Source organism: Corticium candelabrum, chromosome 7 (genome assembly GCF_963422355.1).
Source record: "Corticium candelabrum chromosome 7, ooCorCand1.1, whole genome shotgun sequence".
Classification (NCBI taxonomy): domain Eukaryota; kingdom Metazoa; phylum Porifera; class Homoscleromorpha; order Homosclerophorida; family Plakinidae; genus Corticium; species Corticium candelabrum.
Window position 1 is genome coordinate 1 of NC_085091.1, and position 22,500 is coordinate 22,500.

The 22,500-nt window shown below is 42.1% G+C and overlaps 3 protein-coding genes across 3 annotated transcripts in view; 1 reads left to right on the forward strand and 2 right to left on the reverse strand.

Annotated features, from left to right (window-relative positions):
• Positions 1–143: 143 nt before the first annotated feature.
• LOC134182548 (CCR4-NOT transcription complex subunit 11-like) lies at positions 144–3,152 on the reverse strand. The gene is made up of 6 exons (XM_062649970.1): positions 3,062–3,152; positions 2,903–3,008; positions 2,604–2,741; positions 1,734–1,832; positions 1,601–1,654; positions 144–328 (listed from the first exon to the last, which is right to left on the reverse strand). Exons 1-6 carry the CDS (start codon positions 3,097–3,099, stop codon positions 212–214), a joined length of 552 nt encoding a protein of 183 aa, XP_062505954.1. The 5' UTR covers positions 3,100–3,152; the 3' UTR covers positions 144–211.
• A 2-nt stretch (positions 3,153–3,154) lies between these two features.
• Positions 3,155–11,965, forward strand: LOC134182549 (transmembrane protein 222-like). The gene is made up of 6 exons (XM_062649971.1): positions 3,155–3,305; positions 11,197–11,281; positions 11,354–11,385; positions 11,457–11,544; positions 11,605–11,735; positions 11,826–11,965. The coding sequence occupies exons 1-6, from the start codon at positions 3,199–3,201 to the stop codon at positions 11,902–11,904; spliced, it is 522 nt and encodes a 173-aa protein (XP_062505955.1). The 5' UTR covers positions 3,155–3,198; the 3' UTR covers positions 11,905–11,965.
• Positions 11,966–12,053: 88 nt separating this feature from the next.
• LOC134182546 (phosphoinositide 3-kinase regulatory subunit 4-like) overlaps positions 12,054–22,500 on the reverse strand; it is a 21,805-nt gene continuing 11,358 nt past the window's right edge. The window contains exons 36-41 of the mRNA XM_062649969.1: positions 20,374–20,504; positions 20,219–20,303; positions 13,436–13,548; positions 13,260–13,364; positions 12,919–13,205; positions 12,054–12,440 (exon numbers count right to left, since the gene is read on the reverse strand). Of these exons, the coding sequence (XP_062505953.1) occupies positions 12,054–12,440; positions 12,919–13,205; positions 13,260–13,364; positions 13,436–13,548; positions 20,219–20,303; positions 20,374–20,504 (1,108 nt within the window). The remainder of the gene's footprint in view (positions 12,441–12,918; positions 13,206–13,259; positions 13,365–13,435; positions 13,549–20,218; positions 20,304–20,373; positions 20,505–22,500) is intronic.

Sequence of the window (22,500 nt, forward strand, 5' to 3'; positions counted from 1 at the left end):
GAGAGAGAGAGAGAGAGAGAGAGAGAGGAGGGAGGGAGGGAGAGAGAGAGAGAGAGAGAGAGAGAGAGAGAGAGAGAGAGAGGAGGGAGGGAGGGAGGGAGAGAAAGAGAGAGAGAGAGAGAGAGAGAGAGAGAGAGGAGGGAGGGAGGGAGGGAGAGAGAGAGGTGTCATAGACGAAGCAAAATATAAAACAAGGTTATAGTTTATCAGCTTACTTTGTCTCAGAACTGGGATCTGACAAGACACATGATCTGCCACTCTGGCTTATCACAGGCAGATCAGTCTGACGTTCCAGCAGTGCAACACGTACAGTAGCTATATCCACTGTCTAAACAACACTTTGCTCACTACATAGTAATGGCAATTATACCAAGTAAATAATTCAAATAAATAGCAACAACAGGCACACTTCTATAATGATATTCTAATTATTATTGTATTAAATTATGATATTGTACTTGATATTGTATTTCAATTATGATATTATGTTTGCAAGCAGGTACAAATCCACTGTCAATAACAGGCATCTTTTCTATACACACATTGTATAGAATGTGCTTGAAGATTTCCATTCTAGCACCAGTGAAGCATGCCTGTTGCAGTTACTAGAATCTTTACTTTGGCACTTGACTGAAGTAGATGCAAGTAACAGTAATCTCATAAATCAGCTACAGTGACACAATGTATGGTATCCTACTAACTAAAATAAATGCACACGCAACTACTGAGACAATAATGCTTAAAATATTGTGAGCTAGCTGACTAACCCATTCTTCATTTAAATAAATTAACTCATTAATTGCTAAAATCTTAGTAAACACCTAGACCACTTAAGTGAGTTATTTACACCATCAGAGTTATCCATGCATGAATAGACTGTCTTATCTTACAAAGTTGAAGTGAAAACATTTAATGCTAAGCAACATGTTCAAGATTCATCAACAAATTGGATGCAAGAACTAGGAAGTCACTTGAGAAACAAATAGTTATAGACGATCTATACATTATAAATGTACTAAACAAGACATACCTAGTAACTACTAATCATCAAATGTGCAAAAGACTTCCAAATTTAATAACGTCTTTGAATTTAATGTCACAATCAAGAATATCACTGAAAAGTCACTATTTACTATGACTTACACCATACAAAAACCCTACAAAATCTAGAATAAAAATCGTTGCAGAAACTAACATTGGAAGAGCTTTCCAGTTTAGTCAGTGTATTTCATTATTTACCACAAACAACTAACTTCATTTTATATGCCACAAATTCTGTTCTTCTGACCTACCAGTCTCAACAGTCATCTTCAAGTCATCCTAACCCTACCTTGTAAGCTCTTCCCAATACTCTCCCAAAAATGCTTCCTGAACAGCTGGCAGCTACTTAAAAAAACCTGCTCACTTAATTATTTGACAAGCATCCTCCAACGACTATTTAAGACAAATTGTTAGCAGTACTAAGATTTCTAGCGACTTAAACGAGACTGGGAATACTGCACAATCTCTTGTACTACTATAGCACTAAGTGCCAAGCAAGCAAATAAGCTAATCCTAATTTGTAGTATCACAATTAAGTGTGTGCAACAAGACTTCTTACTACAAGCAGTGGCAATTCTCCTAATGCAATTTGGCGAGGTGTCTTCTTAAAAAGCTAAACAATTAAACACATACTCGTTTGCAAATTACAGATATGACAAATAACATCATTGATGCCACAAATATGTCCTTACCTCTCGAGGTGGTGTAGTCACTAACTGAATTAGAAAATTTTTCTCAGCCTGAGTAAAAGCTGATTGTTGAGAGGCCGCAGTTGGTCGATCATCATCAAACTAGCAGCACTCATTATCAAGCATGTCATTAAAAGCAACAACTCTGTTATATTACTGTTTCTTATATTAGGGTCAAAATATTAGCAAAAACAAATTGCTTCATTTTAATGTGGAATGACCATGCAAATGCATCTGCCTGTCTGTCCGGCAATACATGTATTACCATGCATATTATATATCAGTGCTATTCCATATTAATGAATTAAACATTTGAGTCCAACAATCCACAGTGAGGCACAAAATAAACTCTAACTATAGTAACTAAAACAGTGGTTTCACCCTTGCTTCCACAGCTATGAGCCGTTTAAAAGTCAACTTCTTGCAAAGTGAATTTAGACACCAATTTTTTCTTCCAACAGCGCTACTTGTAAAATCTATCCAAACTCCTACAACCAACTGTGGCTTCATATGACCACAGCTACAAATAGTCTGTAATCATCATGTTACAAGAGTTATAATTATCACCCTCAGTTCCAAATGCATATACTAAAAACCACATTTGATAAACTTTTGATTGAAACAAGCTTAATTAAGTAGAGTCTTCTGTTCTAATAAGCTTCTGTTTTCAACTGCCTCAAAAATTTCTGTTTTCAATCAGATGCATGTGTGTGTGTGTGTGTGTGTGTGTGTGTGTGTGTGTGTGTGTGTGTGTGTGTGTGTGTGTGTGTGTGTGTGTGTGTGTGTGTGTGTGTGTGTTATTTGTGTTATCTGTATTATATACAAATATATGGGTGTCACTTAATATATATATATATATAATGTGTCCCTCACCGCCAATAGCTGAGCAAAGAAAGCTGCAAATGGGCTGGTAGATATTGGCTCAGCACGAAACATATCATAGAGAAGGAACAATGCCGCTACTCTTTGTGAGCTCCCTGGCAAAAGATCTTGCTCGTTCAACAAGAGAACCTACAACAGAAATCATCACGATCCCTTCATCGTTCATTCACACTACACGAATAGTATTGCCTAATGACAAAGAACATGACAGCAAGCAATTGCAACACATGCGACGTTAACTGCACGCAGTACAATTAATAGTGCACAGACGGCAACGTACAGTGCCATACCAGAGCAGTTCCCATTTTGAAATGATCGGGTCTGTTGAAAGATCGCTGGAACATCAAAGACAATGTTTCCAAAGGCATGGAAGCCAGTCCTTCTTCAGACAACAAGCTGAAAAACAACAATACGACTCAACTGCACTCAAAACAAAAGAACGTCGCTACCTAAGAAGTGCAGAGAACTCTTTAGAAGATAAAGCCATGTTATCACAACTTCTGGTCCTTCTCTAACTTATTCTCCGGGACTTGTAGCACATCCGGGATCTACAAATACGCTTAGTTTGCTACGTCGTGTTTCTGGTATGTCGAACAGTGCTGAGAATACGGCAGAGCAGAAGATGCCTAGTATTGACTGTGATCGGCAAAGATTTCCTTTCTGTGTTGTGTGGACGCCTCTTCCTCTTCTAACGTAAGAATATGTAATTGTACAATTTCAGGTAAATTAATTAATGTCAGGTAAATTGTTGAGTCTAAAAAAATTTTGTGAGCTAGTCTACCGCACGCTACCTTTCCCGTACTTGAAATTCGAGCAACTCGCTTCTCGTTTCGTGTGTTAATTGTCGTGTTGTGGTGTCTCATGCCCATTTGTCGTTTGTAAGCTCTTGAGGACTGTACACGTCACTTCTCTAGACAACAATTTGCTGTATATGTCTGTATGGGATGTCTCCTAGCAATATCTAGTTCAGTTGTATCTAGATATTATCCCGGATGTTTGATCATGGCAACTGCAGCGGTCTGATGTAGCTTCGTTACTTCCGCTGTGTTGTTTATATTAGTACTTTATTCGCTTCCTCTGCCTCTAGTCCTTTCCTCTAACACTGTCCTTCACCACAGTTTGAAGCAGTTCTAGACGTTTTGCGGGAATAATATTTTTTAATCTCTACGACCATTACGTCGAGTGAGTGGTTATCGATCATTTGGTCTCAGTAACTATGATTGCTGTCAGTTTGTCTCAGTCAACAACTGCTGATGGCAACTGCGAGTGTTCAGATGACGACGACGACAACTTCGGCTCTTCGAATCCTGTCAGATCCAGATCAGGTACATGTAGGTGTACTCTCTGTGACAAAGTAGTCAGCAATGATTCTTTTTGGCAACATATAAATGTGGAACATATTACAAGACAGTCGTTTCCAGGTGCCAGCTTTCTTGACGCTCACAAACAAAATGCATGCTCTATGTGTGGCTTCGTATATTTTCGTCACTGGAAATACTGTTGTTGTATGCAAGGAGCAGGAAAAAACCAAGATGCAGGGGTCTGATGGTCAAACCAAGTGAATCCAAGTGGTTTCCTAACATGACTGCTTCGTCTCGTGGATTCCCTGAACCAGACAAGACTAATAGTGCTTGTTACACCAGCTCATTTGACTCAAGTGATAATTGGCAAGCGAAGCAAGCCTCTCTCTCTTGTCATGTCAATTGAGGTCGAGATATGTTATATTTATATATATATATATATATATATATATATATATATATATATATATATATAAACTATATTGAAAGAATCCATGTCATAGCTAAACAAAGCTAACTTATCTACTATCAATTTAGCATTGTACTGCCAAAGCTTACATGACAACTGCTTGTGTAAATTACATAAAGTTCTACTAAAAGTCAATCCGTTGAACAGAGATGTTTTCTTCGCAATGGATTTCAGAACCTCCAGGCTATGCATTGACCACACTCCATAAGTTTCAACTATTAGAGGATAGAAAATCTCCCCTGCAGCTGCAACGTTCTCATCATGTCAAAGATCTTTCTCACATTCCCCAGCTTTATCAGCCACACCTGCTTTACTTGCAGCGTTGATAATGTGAGAAGGGCCAAATGAATTGCTGACCGACACATCAAAATAGGCAGGTTTGCCCTGAGAAGTCAGGTGATAAACATCACCCGGTCTATCAAAGGACAGAGTCGAACATCCTTGTTCACGACGTGTACCGGTAGTTTCCTTCAAGAGACAGTGGTAGATAACATCACATACAGCATCATGACGTTTAATTCTCAACAGTCCGCAACCAAGGGCATGGTCGCCATGTTCATCAAGGACATGATTACATGTACATCTGTATGATGTGGGATGACGTGGAAATACAGCTATTCCTAGACGTAATCGCAAGGCAACAACAAACTCCTGAGGGGACATGGCTAGGCCGAGACTGCGGTTAGGAATTGCCCTCAACCAAGCCCCCGAGTGAGGAGTTGTCACTGCTTTCAGTCGTGCTTGATCACGTAGGCTGAGACAGCTTTCTTCAATATTACATTTCGCATTGGTATCCAAGATCTGCTAGATATCATGTTGAGTAGAAACTGGTGTTATACAGTCACTGAAGCCCGGAAGAATACTTGCCAGATGTTGTTGGCATTGAGTTTCACCAGGGATGATCAGGTCAACGCTTTTTCCAAGTTGGTATGATGGGTCGTCTTCAAGGATCGATATTGGCATTGAATTGTGTCGTAGCCAAAATGACAGCTGACGTGATGAATTGCAGCTTCCAGTAAATGCTGCAGAGGAAGCTCTGCTGGCCTCTTGAAGGCCTACACCACCAAGGCGAATGGGAAGGGTTGCCTGTAGCCATGTCTGGTCCAAAATAGATGAGGCAGTCAGCGTTTCAAAGCTTCGTCGTAAGCCAGCATCAAACCTGAGCAAGTCATCAAAAATTTTGAGAGGTGGCACTGTTCTGATAATATGATTCATCTTGCATGAACCAAGGCAACTCGTGAGGAGATGTAGTTCCACCTGAGGGTCATCCAGCACTGACAACTGAATCTGTTGGTGCAGAATTTTGTCAATCCGTTTGGATACGGAACTAACAAAATAAGTATCTGATCCGTAAACTGGAGAGCCAAGAAAATCAACACCATTGGAGACCCGAACAGTGCGCTGAATCTCAGGATCAAATTCGGGGAAATCCTGGTCTCCAGAAGGCCAGAATATCTCGCATTTGTTCACATTCACATGTAGGCCAAAGGATGGTCCCCTAGACAGCAAGATATCCAGGAGATGAGCTATAGCATGATGAGAGCCCACGAAAGCACCATCGTCAAGGTACCATAACTGAACATTGATACCTTTGGAAGTCCCAATGTCATCTAACAGTTCTAGAAAAGCTAGTGAGAAAAGCAACGGTCCAAGTGTGTCACCCTGCTGTACTTCAGCGGAGGACTTGATCCAGGCATCACCAAACCGGAGAAAACCTTCACAATGGTAGCACCACTGCGACCAACCATAGAGAGAAGGAAAGTCACAGTGCAAGCGTTGCAGGAAGGAAGAGCGATGGCATTCATTGAATGCGTTAGACATGTCAATTTTCAGACAACAAAGATTAGGATCAGAACCATGAGTTGTAATATATGACGACAAGGCATGAACAGCTGCGTCCAGACCTCCAGGCACCCCGACACCAATCTGGCCATATGGTAGGAATATATCAGGTAATTCTAATTTAACTGCCCAACAGCAAAGACGACTAATAAGATGTCGTAGAACTTCACCGACTGCTATCGGGCGTATTCCACCTTGCTTCTTCACAAGTGCTGTCAAAGGAGCCCCAGACAGCCAAGGGGCTATTCTACGGTCAGCTCTCCCAGACAGGAAATAGACTATCAGAACAGTTAGGTTGTTGAAGCATTCCTTAGATGATGGAAAAGTACAGCCTTCGATTGCATCCAGCAGGTGTTGGCTATGTAGTTGAGAGGCTCCAGGGCTTGAAGCTCGAGGAAATGCCGTCAAAGCGGCAAGAACCAACTCCGAATTAACACTGAGTGGTGGAGGGATGTCATCAATGAAGCCTGGAAGGACGTGTTGAGGGTGGCGTTGCTGTAACTGACTGAGAACGTCGATGTCGTCTGGTGCAGCAGTGCCCAATGAGGAAAGCGAGCACATGGCATTCCCATATCGACCCTCTCTAGCCAGAGCTAGGGCACGTTTTCGATTGTGGATACTCTGGGTGGTGAGGTTATTTCCATGTTTTTGAGACAGCGAACAATTAGCATCCAATCTGGCGTCTTTTCAGAGAGACAAGAGATCTCCTGACTGCCATACTTCCAAACGTGACATCAAGATAGCTTTAATACATGTCGTTTTTTCTTTCCTCCCTTTGGGGGCATCTCAAAACCGCCTTAGCTAACATGAACAAGCGGGCAAACCCCCAGATTCCATGATAGATAGCATTCCTGAACTCAACTGCAAGAACTTCAGCTAAGTTAGGACGCACAGACTGGGGAATATGACCAATAGTCTTGACAGGCAAAGTAGAGATCTCCTTCATGAGAGCATCAAACAAGAATGACTCATTACTGCATGGACTTGAGAGACTCGCTGCTGACGTGATGGCTTCTAGCACTACGTCATCGAAGTTGGCTAGAATATCATTAGGCTCAACAGGTACATCAATCAGAGCAAGTACTTTTTGTACCACGTGGTCAACTACGTTGCTTGCCACGTGGTCACCTCCCACAAGAGACGCCATTTTGGAGAGCCACGGAGACGTATCAGGAATCATCATTTTTCCTCCACACCGCGCACGGTCAGATCATTGAGACCGATGGCAAACCTTCCAGTGTTTTGAGTAGCAAAAGCCGCAAACAGAGCACAGATTCCGGCCACTCTCAGACAGAAACGGCAACGATGGGAATACGAGACGAGAGATGTGTTCCACATTAATATGTTGCCATTTTGAAGCATCAGATGAAAAGTTACTCGAACAAAGAGGACAGCAGAACGACTGACCTGAATCTGAACAACCAGAAGTGTCCTCGTCGTCCTCCATCACAAATATATATATATATATATATATATATATATATATATATATATTTAATTTTTTTAAACTATATTAAAAGGATCCATGTCATAGCTAAACAAAGCTAACTTATCTACTATCAAATTTAGCATTGTACTGCCAAAGCTTACATGACAACTGTTCGTGTAAATTACATAGAGTTCTACTAAAAGTCAATCTGTTGAACAAAGATGTATTCTTCGCAATGGATTTCAGAACCTCCAGGCTGAACATATATATATATTTATATATATTTATATATTTATATGCATACGTCAGCACTTGTCATATGGATTTACGGAAAGACGGATCGACAAAACGACGATGCCGCATGAATGCAATTTTGACTCCGTAACATATGTGCTCAAAATTGAATCAAAGGTCTCCTTTCGAGGGGTCGACTCAATTATAATTTCTTGGTGATAAGAATGAAATGACTCTCGATTTTGCTTCCATACGCGACTAATAAGAAAATAACATTGATGCGTGACAAAAGGAACTGAAAGGAAAAGCTAGAAGAAGAGAAAAGTCTGTTTTCTGAGTTTCTGCGCGTTACTTTGACAGAAATTATTGCTACGCAACTATTGTTACGCAATTACGCGACCATTGTTATGCGACTAGCTAAGTAAATGAGTGAGACAATTGAAGCGTGAACGAAGAATTGAAGACAACGAGGAGAAGAGCAAGTGAAAGTCTGTTTTCTGAGTTCCCGCGTTTTGTTGACAGCGATCTGTAAGACCGTTACTTGCCCAAGTACTGGCTATTGAACTGCAGCATGGATATTCGGATGGACTTTGGGGCTTTGTGAGATTGTTTATCTTTGCGAAGTGCATTCTTAGAACACCCAGGGGTGGAAGGAAAAAGAGACATGATGTTTCATCTTCTCGTTTACATCGCTGACAAGAAGGTCAACTTGTCGATTTATGGAGGCAAGCCAGAAATGATGCAGCTCCTTGTATTTTTCAAAACAACTTTACAAAGAAAAGAAACATTACTTGTTCTATCAATCTAGCACAGGAAGGTCATTATGGTGATGGTATACGTGCTCTCACTTCCACTGGTTGTGCTCCTCATCATGACAAAGATGTGCTTGATGAACTTAAACAACATCATCCTGAATGTGACCTCCCCCATGTTTCTGACGACATGCCTCCAAGTTGGCATGTGATTTGACCTCAGTTCTCAATGCTTTGAAGGCTTTTCCCAGAGGTACATGTGTACCAGCCCAGAGGGTTCACAACTTAGAGCATAGCACTTGTTGGATGCAGTAGCCGGATCTGTAGCTCCAGCCTCGCAGACTTGCCTGGATCAACTTACAAAGTTCATGTGTGTGACACTTTCAGGAAGCTTGAATTCTCTTATTACTCCTTGGCTTATCGGAGCACCCCTCACTGCCTTATGCAAGGAGAATGGAGATTATAGGCGAATTGTGGTGGGGGAAGTTTTATGGCGTTTGTCAAGTTGTATCTGTTGTGCAGCTGCAAAATCACGTTTGCCAGATCTTTTTATGCCATATGGACAAGTTGGAGTGGGAATAAAAGGGGGCATGGAAGCTGCTATACCCTTTACAAACTTTCATTGAAGAAAATGGTAATAACGAAGATCTATGTTGTGTGAAAGTTGACATGGCAAATGCATTTATTAATTGTGACTGCTCTTCATTTCTCAACCATCTTTAAAAAGAAATGCCAGATCTAGTGCCGTGGGTACAATGGTGTGGTACATCTGCAGGGGAACTCAGATTTGGTTCACATCGTATATTGTCTACAGCAGGGGTTCAACAAGGTGATCCACTGGGTCTGCTTCTGTTTTCTTTGGTCATACTGCAACTCTTGGATGATATTGGTCCTCTCTCAGGTATGCAATTGAATCTATGGTATCTTGATGACGGAGCGCGGTTTGCCAGTTATTGAACTCGATGTTGGAGAAAGACCCTTCATTTGGTCTCAAGCTCAATTTAGACAAATGTGAAATATTTTGGCCAACAGGTGACCAAATGTTCTCAGAATTTCCAACTGCTATGCGTCGGATCTGTTTGATCGAAAGTGGAGCAGAACTTCTTGGTTCTCCAATAATTGGGTCTGATCACTTTTTTGATGAGTTATTAGCAAACGTGTAAACAGTGTTCTTCAAAAGCAAAGTCGTTTACCTGATCTCAACAATTCACAAATTGAGTTCCATCTTCTTCGATCGTGTCTTGGTCTGTGCAAGATCAATCACATTTTTGAACTGTCCATCCTAACCACATCATGTCTCATTTTACTGCATTTGATGCAAGCCTACGTCATTCTCTGGAATTGATACATGCTTCTTTACCTAATCATGCATGGCAACAGGCATTTTACCCATGTGTTTGGGAGGTCTTGGTTTCAGACTAGCAAAAACAACTGCACCAGCAGCTTTCATTTCCAGTTGCAATTCTACCCGACAATTTCATTTTTGTTACTACAACTATGTTGAGACATTTGGTACGACCCACTTTACAACCACAACAACATCTGATGTCTCACTTTCTGGATACATACCTGGAGAAGATAAAGCTCACAGTCATTTTAGGAACATTTTTGCTGATTTTCATCGAGGTTACTACAGACTTATCATCTATGTCTCAGAAGTCTCTACAGTCACAGGTAAAGTGTTCCATCTTTGCTAATCTCAAGGAATCTCGCAGCCTTCGAGATAATGCTCGCCTACTAAACAACGTATCATCAATTCATGCCGCAGTCTGGTTGCTGGAAATTCCAAACCCAAAGTTAGACCTCACTATGGCTTCGCATGAATTTGTGATTGCAATCAAACTCTGGCTGGGAATTCCTATCTTTCCAGATTTTGCCAAGGCTATACGTAGTATGTGTGGACATACAATTGATTCATTTGGAGATCATCTCCTTGGGTGTGGTCGCAGTTCTCTACGATCCAGACGTCGTAATGCTCTTCGAGACATCATCTGTCACACGTTACTTGTTGATGATGATGCTGGTTCATGCCTTGAGGAGCAGTGCAGTAGCACTTCTTTCAATTGTCCTGGGAATGTCTATCATCCCAATTTCACAAACAGCAAGCCTGCTTATTCTGATGTTTCCATTTGGAATACCATGCACCCTTTGTACATTATACCATCTTCAACTTTGGCTGGAGCTGCTGCATTTGCTGGAGAGGAAGAAAAAGATGCTCATCACCAGGTGGACGTGGAAGCTGCAGGCGGATGTTTCTACCCTTTGATAGTTGAAACGTTTGGTTTTTGGACATCTGCTAGTTTAGCTACACTAAGAATAATTGCTTCTAAAACGATGACAAAAACTAGACTTTCATTTAGTCAAGCGTTTAGTAATTTGTTAGAACAATTATCTATTCATCTCTGGCAATTTAATGCTAGAATATTAAATGATAGATTAGATTTAGCAGTGGATGTAGAGTGGTGGGATTTACCCACTGTATAAATATATATATATATATATATATATATATATATATATATATATATATATAACAAAATGTATTGAATTTCTTTAGATGGCTGTTTCCTGTCATTGGTCACATGGGTATCTGCACTTCTGCTGGTGTGATCAGAGACTTTGCAGGACCTTACTATGTCTCGGTATGAGATATAGACATGCATGTAAATCACATCTCATACTTTACTTGTCATGTATTTTATGTCAATTGATAGGAAGATGAGATGGCATTTGGAAATCCAACAAAGTACCTACCTATAACTTGATTATATTGTCACCAACATCATCCACACATGTGATGTACATATAAATGTATAGATATTGGCAACTCACTCCGTATAAAACAAAAAAGGCAATTTGGGATGATGCAGTTCATCTGGCATCAGAGGAATACTCTCACAGAATGGTGTGTGTTACTTAGATGTGTCTAACTCTTCTAACTTACAATTATTATTAACAATTGTAGCACAATCTGTTTTGTGATAACTGCCACTCACATGTAGCAATGGCTCTTAATCTAATGCAATATGATGGCTCTTCATCTTGGAATATGTTCAAACTGACTTTCTTCATGTTGGTGTACAGTCAGTATGTTAGGTAAGTTGATATGATCTCGAGCATGAAGTCTACTGGTGCCAAGTGGTTCATGTACTTACCATGTGAATGTATGTTATGTTTGTGTCACAGTTTCTGGGCATTCGTAAAGACCTGGTTGCCGTTTGTTCTCATAGTTACTCTCATCATCCTTCTGGTTATTCTTTTGTAAAGGCAAACAACACTCAACAATAATAGCAATAGATTACTCTTGCCAGAGAGAGCTTGTCTGGACTCATTGTAAGTGATGTATATGTGTGGCTAGCTTTACTGGTTATATTGAAATGTAATGTAAGAATCCCTTACAAAAATTAATTGCAGTTATTTCCATACTTTAACAACACCATCTGCTGATGTTGTGATAACATAGTTGTAGCTTCCTTGAGCTATGGCTACATCGGTTATGCTGTCCATGTGACCAATAGGTGGAGGTTTCAACAGTGCTCGTTCTCTGTCATCGGTACTTTCTTCTTCATGAATCTTCTGATCTGATTCAATTAACACTTGGAGTCCATCAACAACTCGATGTTTGTATTGTACAGCTACATCGTATGAGTCTGTCCCAGAGTTGCACACAAGATGTGAATCAGTAGGTGTTGTTAGATCCCACAGTCTTAGGCGACGATCTGTTCCTCCCAACAAAAGATACGGACCAGAGTCAAACCAACCACAACACATACCATTGATACGTAAATTTCGTGATGAGGGCTATAATGAAACATACGTAAACATAACATGGTAACTTAGTATTATTTATTATTTATTATTATTCTTATCATTATTGTTCAACAAAAAGATCATCAAAGTTGTATTTCCTGCCTTTGAGTACACTTTGTGGCACAAATGTCTTTTCTGCCCACCATCCCTCAGTTATTCATACAGAGTACATTGCAGCTTTATAAGATCTCTGATCGGTGGCGTGCAACTCAAACCAAGTCAACAAAGCCAATCAGATGCAATCAGACATACAACAACCATAGTGGGGGAGATCGTTACGGCAGTCTAAAAGAAATATCTATACCTACAAAACCAGACTTCTTAATAAAAGTCTTTAACTAACTGCAATTGATGCCATTCAACAAAAATTAATATGATAACTGTGGATTGCCCCAATCTGCATGTGACCAAGCAAAGAATACACACAAGAATACTGGCTAACCAATCATTTTAATATAAACAGCCTTACATCTTGCTGCTGAGAGAGGGGTGGATTTCTGCTTGCCCAAAACACCTGATTTCTTTGGCCTGTTTCCATTGACCAGAGATCAACTTCATTGCTACCATGGCAAGAACTGAAGATGTGAGAGTTGACTTGGGGATGAGCCACAAGACGTTGAATGCTGTGGCCACCTGGGTGACTCCACGTCAGTACAGGCAACTGAAATCTCATGTCCCAACACACATGCATCCCAGATGAAGTGCCAAGTGTTAACCAACATTGACTTGGTGACACAGCAAATGAAGTAATCATCCCTAATATAACAAAATATATATTCTCCACCACAGCAACAAACTTCCATTGCTTGCCTTGTTTGAGATTGTTCTGCAATCGCCATGCAACATTCTGCGCTCGCACGTCATACCCAATCAACTCACCATGTACCGTAGCACAAGCGAGAACATTGGCCTTACCTTACATTGCAATAGAGAGTTAAATCAATGACAAGTCACATAATTGTTGGAATATTACAACAGATGAATACCTGTGTCAAAATAAGCCATCTCCACAACTCCATTGCCAGTTTCTTGAACATTGAGAGATAGGCGCAAATGATCGGTAATTTTCAGTGAGTTTGTTTCTTCCATCCGGTTCAGACTGTAATAAGTAAACACCTTAATTAATTAATTAATTGCAAAAGATACTCTAAACTGCTAAATTTTGAAACAAATGTAATTTCCTACTCCATACATCCCTGCTCCATGCACTTCTTAGTGTTTCCCACAGACAGCGTTTTCAAAGGGGCACATTAATATTAATAAGGATTAATATTAATAACCTATTAAGTAACCCAGTTACAGTCGGCGTCTATTTTTATTGCTGACCACCAAACTACTGCACTTTCGAAGTCAAAGACGCATGAGGGAAGCCCTTCAGCTGAAATCCTTATTAGTTTAACACGGTTCGTACGCTTTATCCAGGTTTATTGCAGGACAAACACTCCTCTCTAACGAACTCAAGAGGCACTACCTCTACATACATCCAGTCATTCTAATCTACTTATAATAAACAGTCTGTTACACCACCTCCTCCCTAAGGTTATTCGTCCCAAATTACATGTATCTATTGGGAGGTTTCCTGGCTCTTCGTAAACCATATCGTTTAGCTCCCGGGGAAAGCTTAGAATTCTGTTCCTCACAGGGCAGGTCTGGTTGCTGGACAGTTAAATTCTTCCTTTCCGGTCATTGTTCTGTGGTGGGCGGCTTGATTGGAAGGTCGGTTACTTTCATCGGTTCCTGACCCTGAGAGACTGTGGTTGCAGTCAACAACCTCTCGACCCATTTAGCTGGACAACCTGGGGCACGGCGCTTGTTACCATACCAGTAATAACCAGCAGGGAACCCAGCTAGACATCCACACACTCTAGAAAAGTGAACCTGAACAGGAGGGTCATCCGGAAAATATACCTTAGTAGCAGTCACGTTTGGCTCTTCACAGGATGCAACTCGATAGGGCCCATGCCAAGGGCGAGACAGCTTCAGTAACTTTCCAGACTCCTCCTGAGGGAAATGAACCAAAATCCAGTCCCCTACCTTGAAGTTAATGTCTGTAGATGCGTTCTTATCGTATTGTTCTTTGTATCTCCTCTGGGTGACCTGAATACTACTGACTGCAATTTGACGCGCATGTGACAGCGACAAGACAAGCTTCTCACGGTAATCAGAAACTTTGCTGGCCTGGATCTCCTCGGCGGTAGTAAAGCAGCTTCAGTCGGAGATCGACAATCAAAACCATACAGCAAGAACGAAGGTTTCTCTCCCGTCAACTCATGAGGTGTATTTCGGTATGCCCAAAGCAATCCAGATAAATATTTATCCCACTGGACACCAAACTGATCTACGTGTTTCCGAATCATGGTCTTCAAAGTCCAATTAAATGTCTCAACCATACCATCACACTCGGGATGGTAAGCAGTAGTGTTAATTTTTTTCGTTCCCAGTAACTGACAACAATCCAGCATTAGGTGCGATAACAGATTCATACCCCGGTCAGACAACAAAGCCTCTGGTACACCAAACATGGGGACAACCTGCTCAGCAAATAATCGAACAATGTGAACAGTTTGCTGATTAGGAATAGGATAAACCATTGGCCATTTAGTAAGAAAGTCTTGAAATACTAGCACATGCTTGTTACCACTTTCTGTCACCGGTAGGTCCATTACATCAACCCTGACAATCTGGAAAGCTCGCTGTACCAGAATAGGATGAAGAGGTGGCTTCAACTTCCCAACAACAGTTCCCGTCACTATACCACACTGTGGACAACTCTTGCAGTGCTCTCGGGTGTCCGAATACATTCCGTCCCACCACCAGTGTCGCAAAAGGACACTGTACAAACGGTTTCCTGAGAAGTGTCCTGCTATCAATCCACTATGATTTTCTCACATAATTTGCTCTCTGAGATGAACTGGGACAACTGCTCGCTTCCAATCACGATGCTTGGGGTCCACATAGTACAGGAAGCCTTGCTCCATAGTAAACAGTGATCCTAGTGCTACTACCTTCCTAGCCAGTTTAGTATCCGCTGGCAACTCTCCTTGTTCAACGAAGTCTACTAAGTGTTTCACATCCATATCTTTCCTCTGTTCCAGCCCAAAGTCGCATGTGGATGCTGGCTCATGGCTGGGTGCAGCTTCCTCTAACAGATGAGTAATAGTTGGCTCCGTAATACTGCACATCTTAGCCACTTGCACTTCCTTTACCGTCTCACTCATGACATCAACCTGTAGGTTCCTCAACAAGGCATCTGCAACACTATTCTCCTTTCCTGGTCAATAAACAATATCGATTTCCCGAATTCCAGAACCAAATACTCAAGTCCACCATCGTGCATGCTTCCCATTAGGGCTTGGTGTTCCTAAAACTGCCCTAACTGCAGAATGATCCGTATAAACCGTAACCTTGTGTCCATAAAGATAGGCATGAAAATGCGAAACAGCCCATACCACTGCAAGTGTCTCAAGCTCCGTGACGCTGTAATTCCTCTCCGCCTTGGACAGCGAGCGACTTGCAAATGCTACGGGATGTAGCCAGTTGTCAGACTGCTTCTGTGATAACACTGCTCCAAGTCCTAGAATACTGGCATCTGTCTGCAGAACAAATGGAACATCAAAAAATTCGGATACACCAAGATAGGGGCTTGGCTAATCTTTTGCTTCGGGGACTCGAATGCAGCCTGGCACTCCTCTGTCCACTGAAATATGGCATTTTTTCTGTCAATGCATGCAGAGGCATAGCTGTTGCAGCAAATTTGTGGATGAACCGACGATAATAAGAAGCCAACCCAAGAAACTGTCTGATTTGTGCAACCGTCTTTGGTTCAGGAAAACAGGGAACAGCTCGCACTTGGTCGGGATTTACCTTCAATCCTTGCGGTGTAATAACATGCCCTAAATATTTAACTTCCTGTCAAATAAATCGACACTTTGACAATTTCAGCTTCAAATTTGCCTCCTTCAATCGCTTCAGTACCAAGTCTAAGTGCTGCAAATGCTTCTCCAGCATTTCTGAAAAGACTATCACATCATCAATATACACACCAACTAAGTCAGATCCATGGTCAGGATTGAGCCCCATTAGAACACGTTGTATCAATCTTTGGAACACTGACGGTGCGTTGGTCAGACCAAAAGGCATCACCTTAAACTGATACAGCCCCTGGCGGGTGATGAATGCAGTCTTCTCCTTAGAATCCCGGTGGACCCTAATCTGCCAATAGCCTGATGCCAGATCTAATGTAGAAAAGTACTTGGATTTTCCCAACTGATCTAACAGATCATCGATCCTAGGCAGTGGGAACGTATCGAGCTTGGTTACCGAGTTTAACCCGCGGTAATCAATGCAAAAGTGAAGGGTTCCGTCTTTCTTCCGAACCAAAACAATAGGACTGGCCCATGGACTGCTCGAAGGCTCGATAACACCTGCCGTTTGCATATTCCTTAGCTGAGCAGCAACTTCTTTCCTCACTCCAAATGGCATTCTCCTTGCTGCTTGCTTAAGTGGAGTCGCGTCTCCTGTATGGATCTCCATTTCGACTAGGTTTGTCTCTCCTCATTCCCAATCTGATAAACAGAACACCTCGTGATGTTGCTTTAGTAAATCGCCTAGTAAACGTCTTTCTTCATTTGGCAGTTGAACGTCATCTCTCACAAACTCATCCAGTTGGTGCTGACGATGTGCAACTTCATCTGCCAACATAACTTCCCTGATGAAGACGTCATTTCCCTTCATAGATCTACCTATTGAACCATTTTCTCCTCCTGTAACTAGAGCAGTAATTGACTCAACGTCTACTGAAACAGCACTGCCTACTTCGGCTCCTTCCTCAAGTTTCATGGTGAATCCAAAGAAGTTGGACATGACCATCTGGACAGTTCCAGACAGCGATAGCTTGACAAGGCCATCATCCAGTGTAACTCCCGGCGCTTTCACCATTTCCCCTAAGGGTTCTACAAGAACTGTATCTGACATTGTGTGTCCGTTTCCAATCTGTACATTGACCAAAGCACTTTGGAATGGCAACAACCGAACAGATCCTATCGGCTTGACTCTGACAGTGGGTACTTTGACCTCGGACTTCTTCTGACGATTTCGCCAAATCTCCACTTTTGCATGATATGACACAATTCCAAGTTGATGGCAAACTCCTTCTAACAATAGAAGTTGGTCATGTGCATCCATCTTGATATACACAGGAGTCTTCATCTCCTTGTTCTTGAAACAGATGTTCAGATCCATGCGACCATCAATAGCAAAGGGTCGGTGATCATATGTGAGAGTATTCAATCCAGCTTCTGAAAATGCCTTCTCTTCAGTCTTGCCTCTCTTGCCAACCTCTTAAACATTTCTCCACCCATAATGGTGATATCTGCTCCACTGTCAACAATGCCATACATAGAAACTCCTTGCACTTCTACTTTTACACATCTTGGTCAGCTATCGGTGTCTCTTATTCTAACGACATTCACTATTGAATGATCACTGTCAGACCCAGACGTCAGGTACGATATGGGGTCTCTTCTCTCGGTAGTCACAACCTTGGTGCTCACTGCAGACTTCCTTCCATTGTCTCTACCCTGGCTCTCTAACTTGGGCTTCTGACAATCTCTGGCAAGATGACCTACTTTGTCACACTTATAGCATCTTCGAGGAGACTTATGCTAACCCGTAACATCCAAAGTAGCCTCACGCAGAGATGATGCCTCTGCTACCTTTCATCGTTGTTGAACCGGCCTCCAATACTGATGTCTTTTCCTCAACTCCGCCAGTCATTTTTCCTCATTCTTGGCAGCCAGGCAAAGCTCTCGATACGTCTGTGCACCTGATACAGCCGGACATTTCATAAGCTCATAACTCAGACCTTCTTGCAGTTGGCTGTGAAGGAAGGTGTCTCTCGTTTCTCGAGAAATGTCATCCCTGCCGTAAGCTATCTGAAAGGTTCTCTCCAATTTCCAAATAAAATCGGCAACAGACTGCAATTCCCCTTGTACCGCATGTCTGAAATCCTGGGCAGCCAGTATTTTATTCCCGGGATCCAAACGTCCCTTGAGTGCTGATACTGCTGCCTGCCATGTAGCCTTGTCTTCTTTAGACAGTAGGTTCCATTCTTGGAGAGCCTTTCCCCTCAAGTGACCAGCTAACCAAATAAGTCGTTCTTCCTCCGTCCAGGCATTCCACTGTTGCTCTCTCAAGAGCTGGCAACCAGTCATCTACTCGTACTTCCGTGTTCTCGCCTGTAAACCAATCAACTGGTGCAGCTTTACCTTTCCGCTTCTTTTCTACTCCCGCACTAACTTGCATTGGGAACTCCAAAGCGGTTGGACTCCGAGGACCTTGCATTCTTCCAGTTGCCGTATCAACGATGCCACTTCTGCCTCTTTCTCTGCTGCCAGCCGCTCATTCTCCTCGCCTCGCTGGCAAGCCAAAGCCCAAAACCGTGTGCTCTTTTTCTTCTCTGCTTCTAGTTCGGATCTCACTCGTCCTATCTCGTCCTGCTGCCCGCTCTCCTCCTGTTGCTGTTGCCATTGGACAGTTTGCAATGCTCTCTCCAGATGCAGTTTCGTCTCTTCGAGTCCATCGATCTTTCCCGCCAATTCCACTACTGTCACGCGGTGCACAACCACCTCCGTGTTCTGGAACACGCCCGTTTTGTCTATCAACGATAATTGCAACCTTGCTTTTGTCATACTCTTCACTTCGTGAATGATGACTTGCACATTTCGTGGCTCTAGGTCCACCTCTAACAGTTTGCCTTCGATGAGCTGCCGAAGCTCTTCCAATGACGCATTCGTCGGCAGGCCCAGCATTGCTGCAATTCGATGCAGGTTTGCTGCCAATAGCCTCTGTGAATTTAACAATACCACATCTCCCCCCCGGCAGAGCTAATTCCTCACCTTTCGCTAAAGATTTCGAGCTTGCGTTATCACTCATTCCGGCTTTCGATTCAATCTCGGTGGAACCTCCACTTTAACACGGTTCGTACGCTTTATCCAGGTTTATTGCAGGACGGACACTCCTCTCTAACAAACTCAAGAGGCACTACTGTTAGACTGTCAAAACCCAGGTGTGCCACACCCACATACATCCAGTCATTCTACCACACATGCACACTACCTCTACATACATCCAGTCATTCTAATCTACTTATAATAAACAGTCTGTTACATTAGCTAAGAGGGTGCAGTGCCCCCATTCCCCCTCTGGGGGAACCCTGCTCCTACACATGTGTGCTTGTAATCGTTTGCTTGAGTGTGCTTGTACATCTAAATGAGTGCTTTTGCCCGCTCATGTAGTTTTTAGTTTCCATTTGGACTTCCAATCCTATGTGTGTTTTGCCGTGTGTATCTGCCATAAATTGAGTGTTCAAGCATTTGCCCATATGTGCATGCACATGCGCACCAGCATTTGTCCCTGTGTGAATGCATTAATACATGACATGACAGTGTGTGTTCAGACATGTGGGCAATGAGAGTAAGTGCAGCACACCCATCCTTATGCCTGTGTATACACAGAACAGACCTCAGAACAATGTCAGCATGACACTACAATACAATAATACAGCACCCCATCACTACATTGCTGGAGAATTACAACAGATCCAGTTCATAAAAAAAGTTCTACACAATAATTTGCAATCCAAGCATCATCCTGTGCAGATTGTTTTAATTCATAAGTAAGTGCAAGATAATTAACCAACTGATGTTTGACAAAAGTATATTAAGACAATACAGTAAAACTTATGAACAGATAGACACACTAACAGTTACCTCACAAGAACTACAGATCCTTTATCAGATGCTGCAGCAAATGATGAACATGCACCACAAAAGGTCATAGCCTTGATTTTCCCACCTAGAATACAACAATCACAGTCAAACATGCAAAATTGATTCTTTTAGCTTTTCTAAAGAGATTATCTTACCTTGCTTGTTGTATGTGATCCTTAATTGTTTGGTTAAACCCGGCTTTTCAATTTTCTGAATATTCCACAGTTTCACTGATCCATCATCACAACAAGTTCCGAAAAATGAAGCATCATCCATAACACTAACTCTAAAAGACAAATGAAACTTTCACCTCTGTTGCCATATTAAATTACATCAGCCAATTGCCCCAATTTAGTAGTTTATGCAAGAAGCCAACATTTAGTCAACACATTGATTCAAGTATACTGCCACAAAGGTTGTGCTACTACCCTTTAGCATTAAGCCAGTGTAAATAACAAAATCACAAATGCAGAGTATGTAGTTATGTAAAATAATCTCAATGCACACATTCCTTGTACTGCAGCATTCACTATAATAAATATAACAAACAAACTACTTACTCATGCTGTCAGAAGTTTCCTTGCCTTAGCAAATTAACTATACGTAATTACAATACAAATCATGCCATACTCTTCACCACTTGTCTTCAATTAAGAAACATCAATTCCTCAGTACATATGTAGTGATACTACTACAACCAGCGTCACCTTGCAAATGTGCAGCAAATGCAGCCATGGCCAAATGCGGCCCCTGGGGCCGCATGCAGCCCATGGGCATTTTTTGTGGCCCCTCAGACACTCCCTTTCTAAAGAACATTTATCCTGTCTTGCATCCCAGCCTGGCAGGTCTTTTCCCTCCTTGCGTTAAGAGGCCCTGGGGCTCCGAGGATAAAGAACATTATGCGATATTCCAAAGGCGGAAATAGTGTCTGCTGGTGAGTTACACCCGGATGTGGTTGCTCTCGCCATAAATAGAGATCCGCGGAGACTGTTCCGTCGTGAGACTCAGACTAGTAGTAGTCATATCGTGTATCTGCCAAGATCCGTCAGGTATGCCGATGCTGCACCACCACAGTCGCCTAGACAGACTCAGTCACACCAGCCATCACCAGTGCAGGAAAGTCTAGAATCTGAAACGTTTGTTAGCAGTTGCAGTGACAAACAAACGCAGTCATGTTTACTGTCAGGCCAGCCAGAGCCAGCCTCAGATGAGGACTTTGTAGCGGACTCGACAACAGTGTGGACACCGGGGACACCTGATCCAGCTTCCAATTGTTTTGAGGGGCCACCAGCAAAATCGTGTTGCCTCTCTTGTGTCGCATCTGACTGTTTAATGTCAAATGAGACCGTTGTAACACTCGGCTCAGTGTCAGGAGGAGATCATCAACGTCATAGAAAGCCAGGCGACTGTAGACATCTGTGGCACTCTGAATGGGGAACAGCGTATCTTGTAAGGTATGACGACAAAAGCAATAAATGTGTCTGCTTGAAGTGTAATAAGACATTGGAGACCGTGAAGAAATATACCCTTCAGCGGCATTACAAGAGTAACCACTCTGATACTAAAGCATGGAGTACTAAGAAAAGGGAACTTTTTGTGAAGCAAGCAACGAAGAAGATAGAAGAAATGCAGCGGTCATTTGTGAAAATGTTCAACTCAAACAATTTACAGCAGTCGGCGGCAGACAAACTTTCTCATACTCTTCTAAAACACCACAAGCCACTTAGTTTTGGAGAAGCAGTCGTTGACTGGGCAAAGTCATGTGACAAGGAGTCCAAGGTTTTCAAGAACATTTCGAAAAGTAGACAGAGTCTTACACGCCGCATTTCTAAAATGGGTGATTTTATTCAGGAAGAAAACAGGAGAAACATCCGATCGTCTCCATGTTGGGGAATTCAGATGGATGAGAGTACAGACAAGGGAGGCTTTGCACAGGCAGTAATTTATTGCAGATATGTTGACTTGGAGGCATGCCACGTTGAAAAACGATTTTTGACTATCTTAAGAATAGAAGGCAGCCCTAATGCTGAAAACTTGTTTCAAACTTTTGACCGGTTTGTAAACAAGGAAGATCTACCGAAAGAGAAGTTGGTGTCTTTTTCCAGTGATGAAGCTTCAGTAATGACATCAGAAGGAAGAGGGGTATCTGGACATCTCAGACGAAACTATAATCAGAGTATTTTTCTTCAGCATTGCATTGTCCATAGACAAGTATTGGCAGCCAAGAGCAGACTTAAAGAACTCCCTGATAATGTACATAGAGCTGTGGATGGCATGAAGAG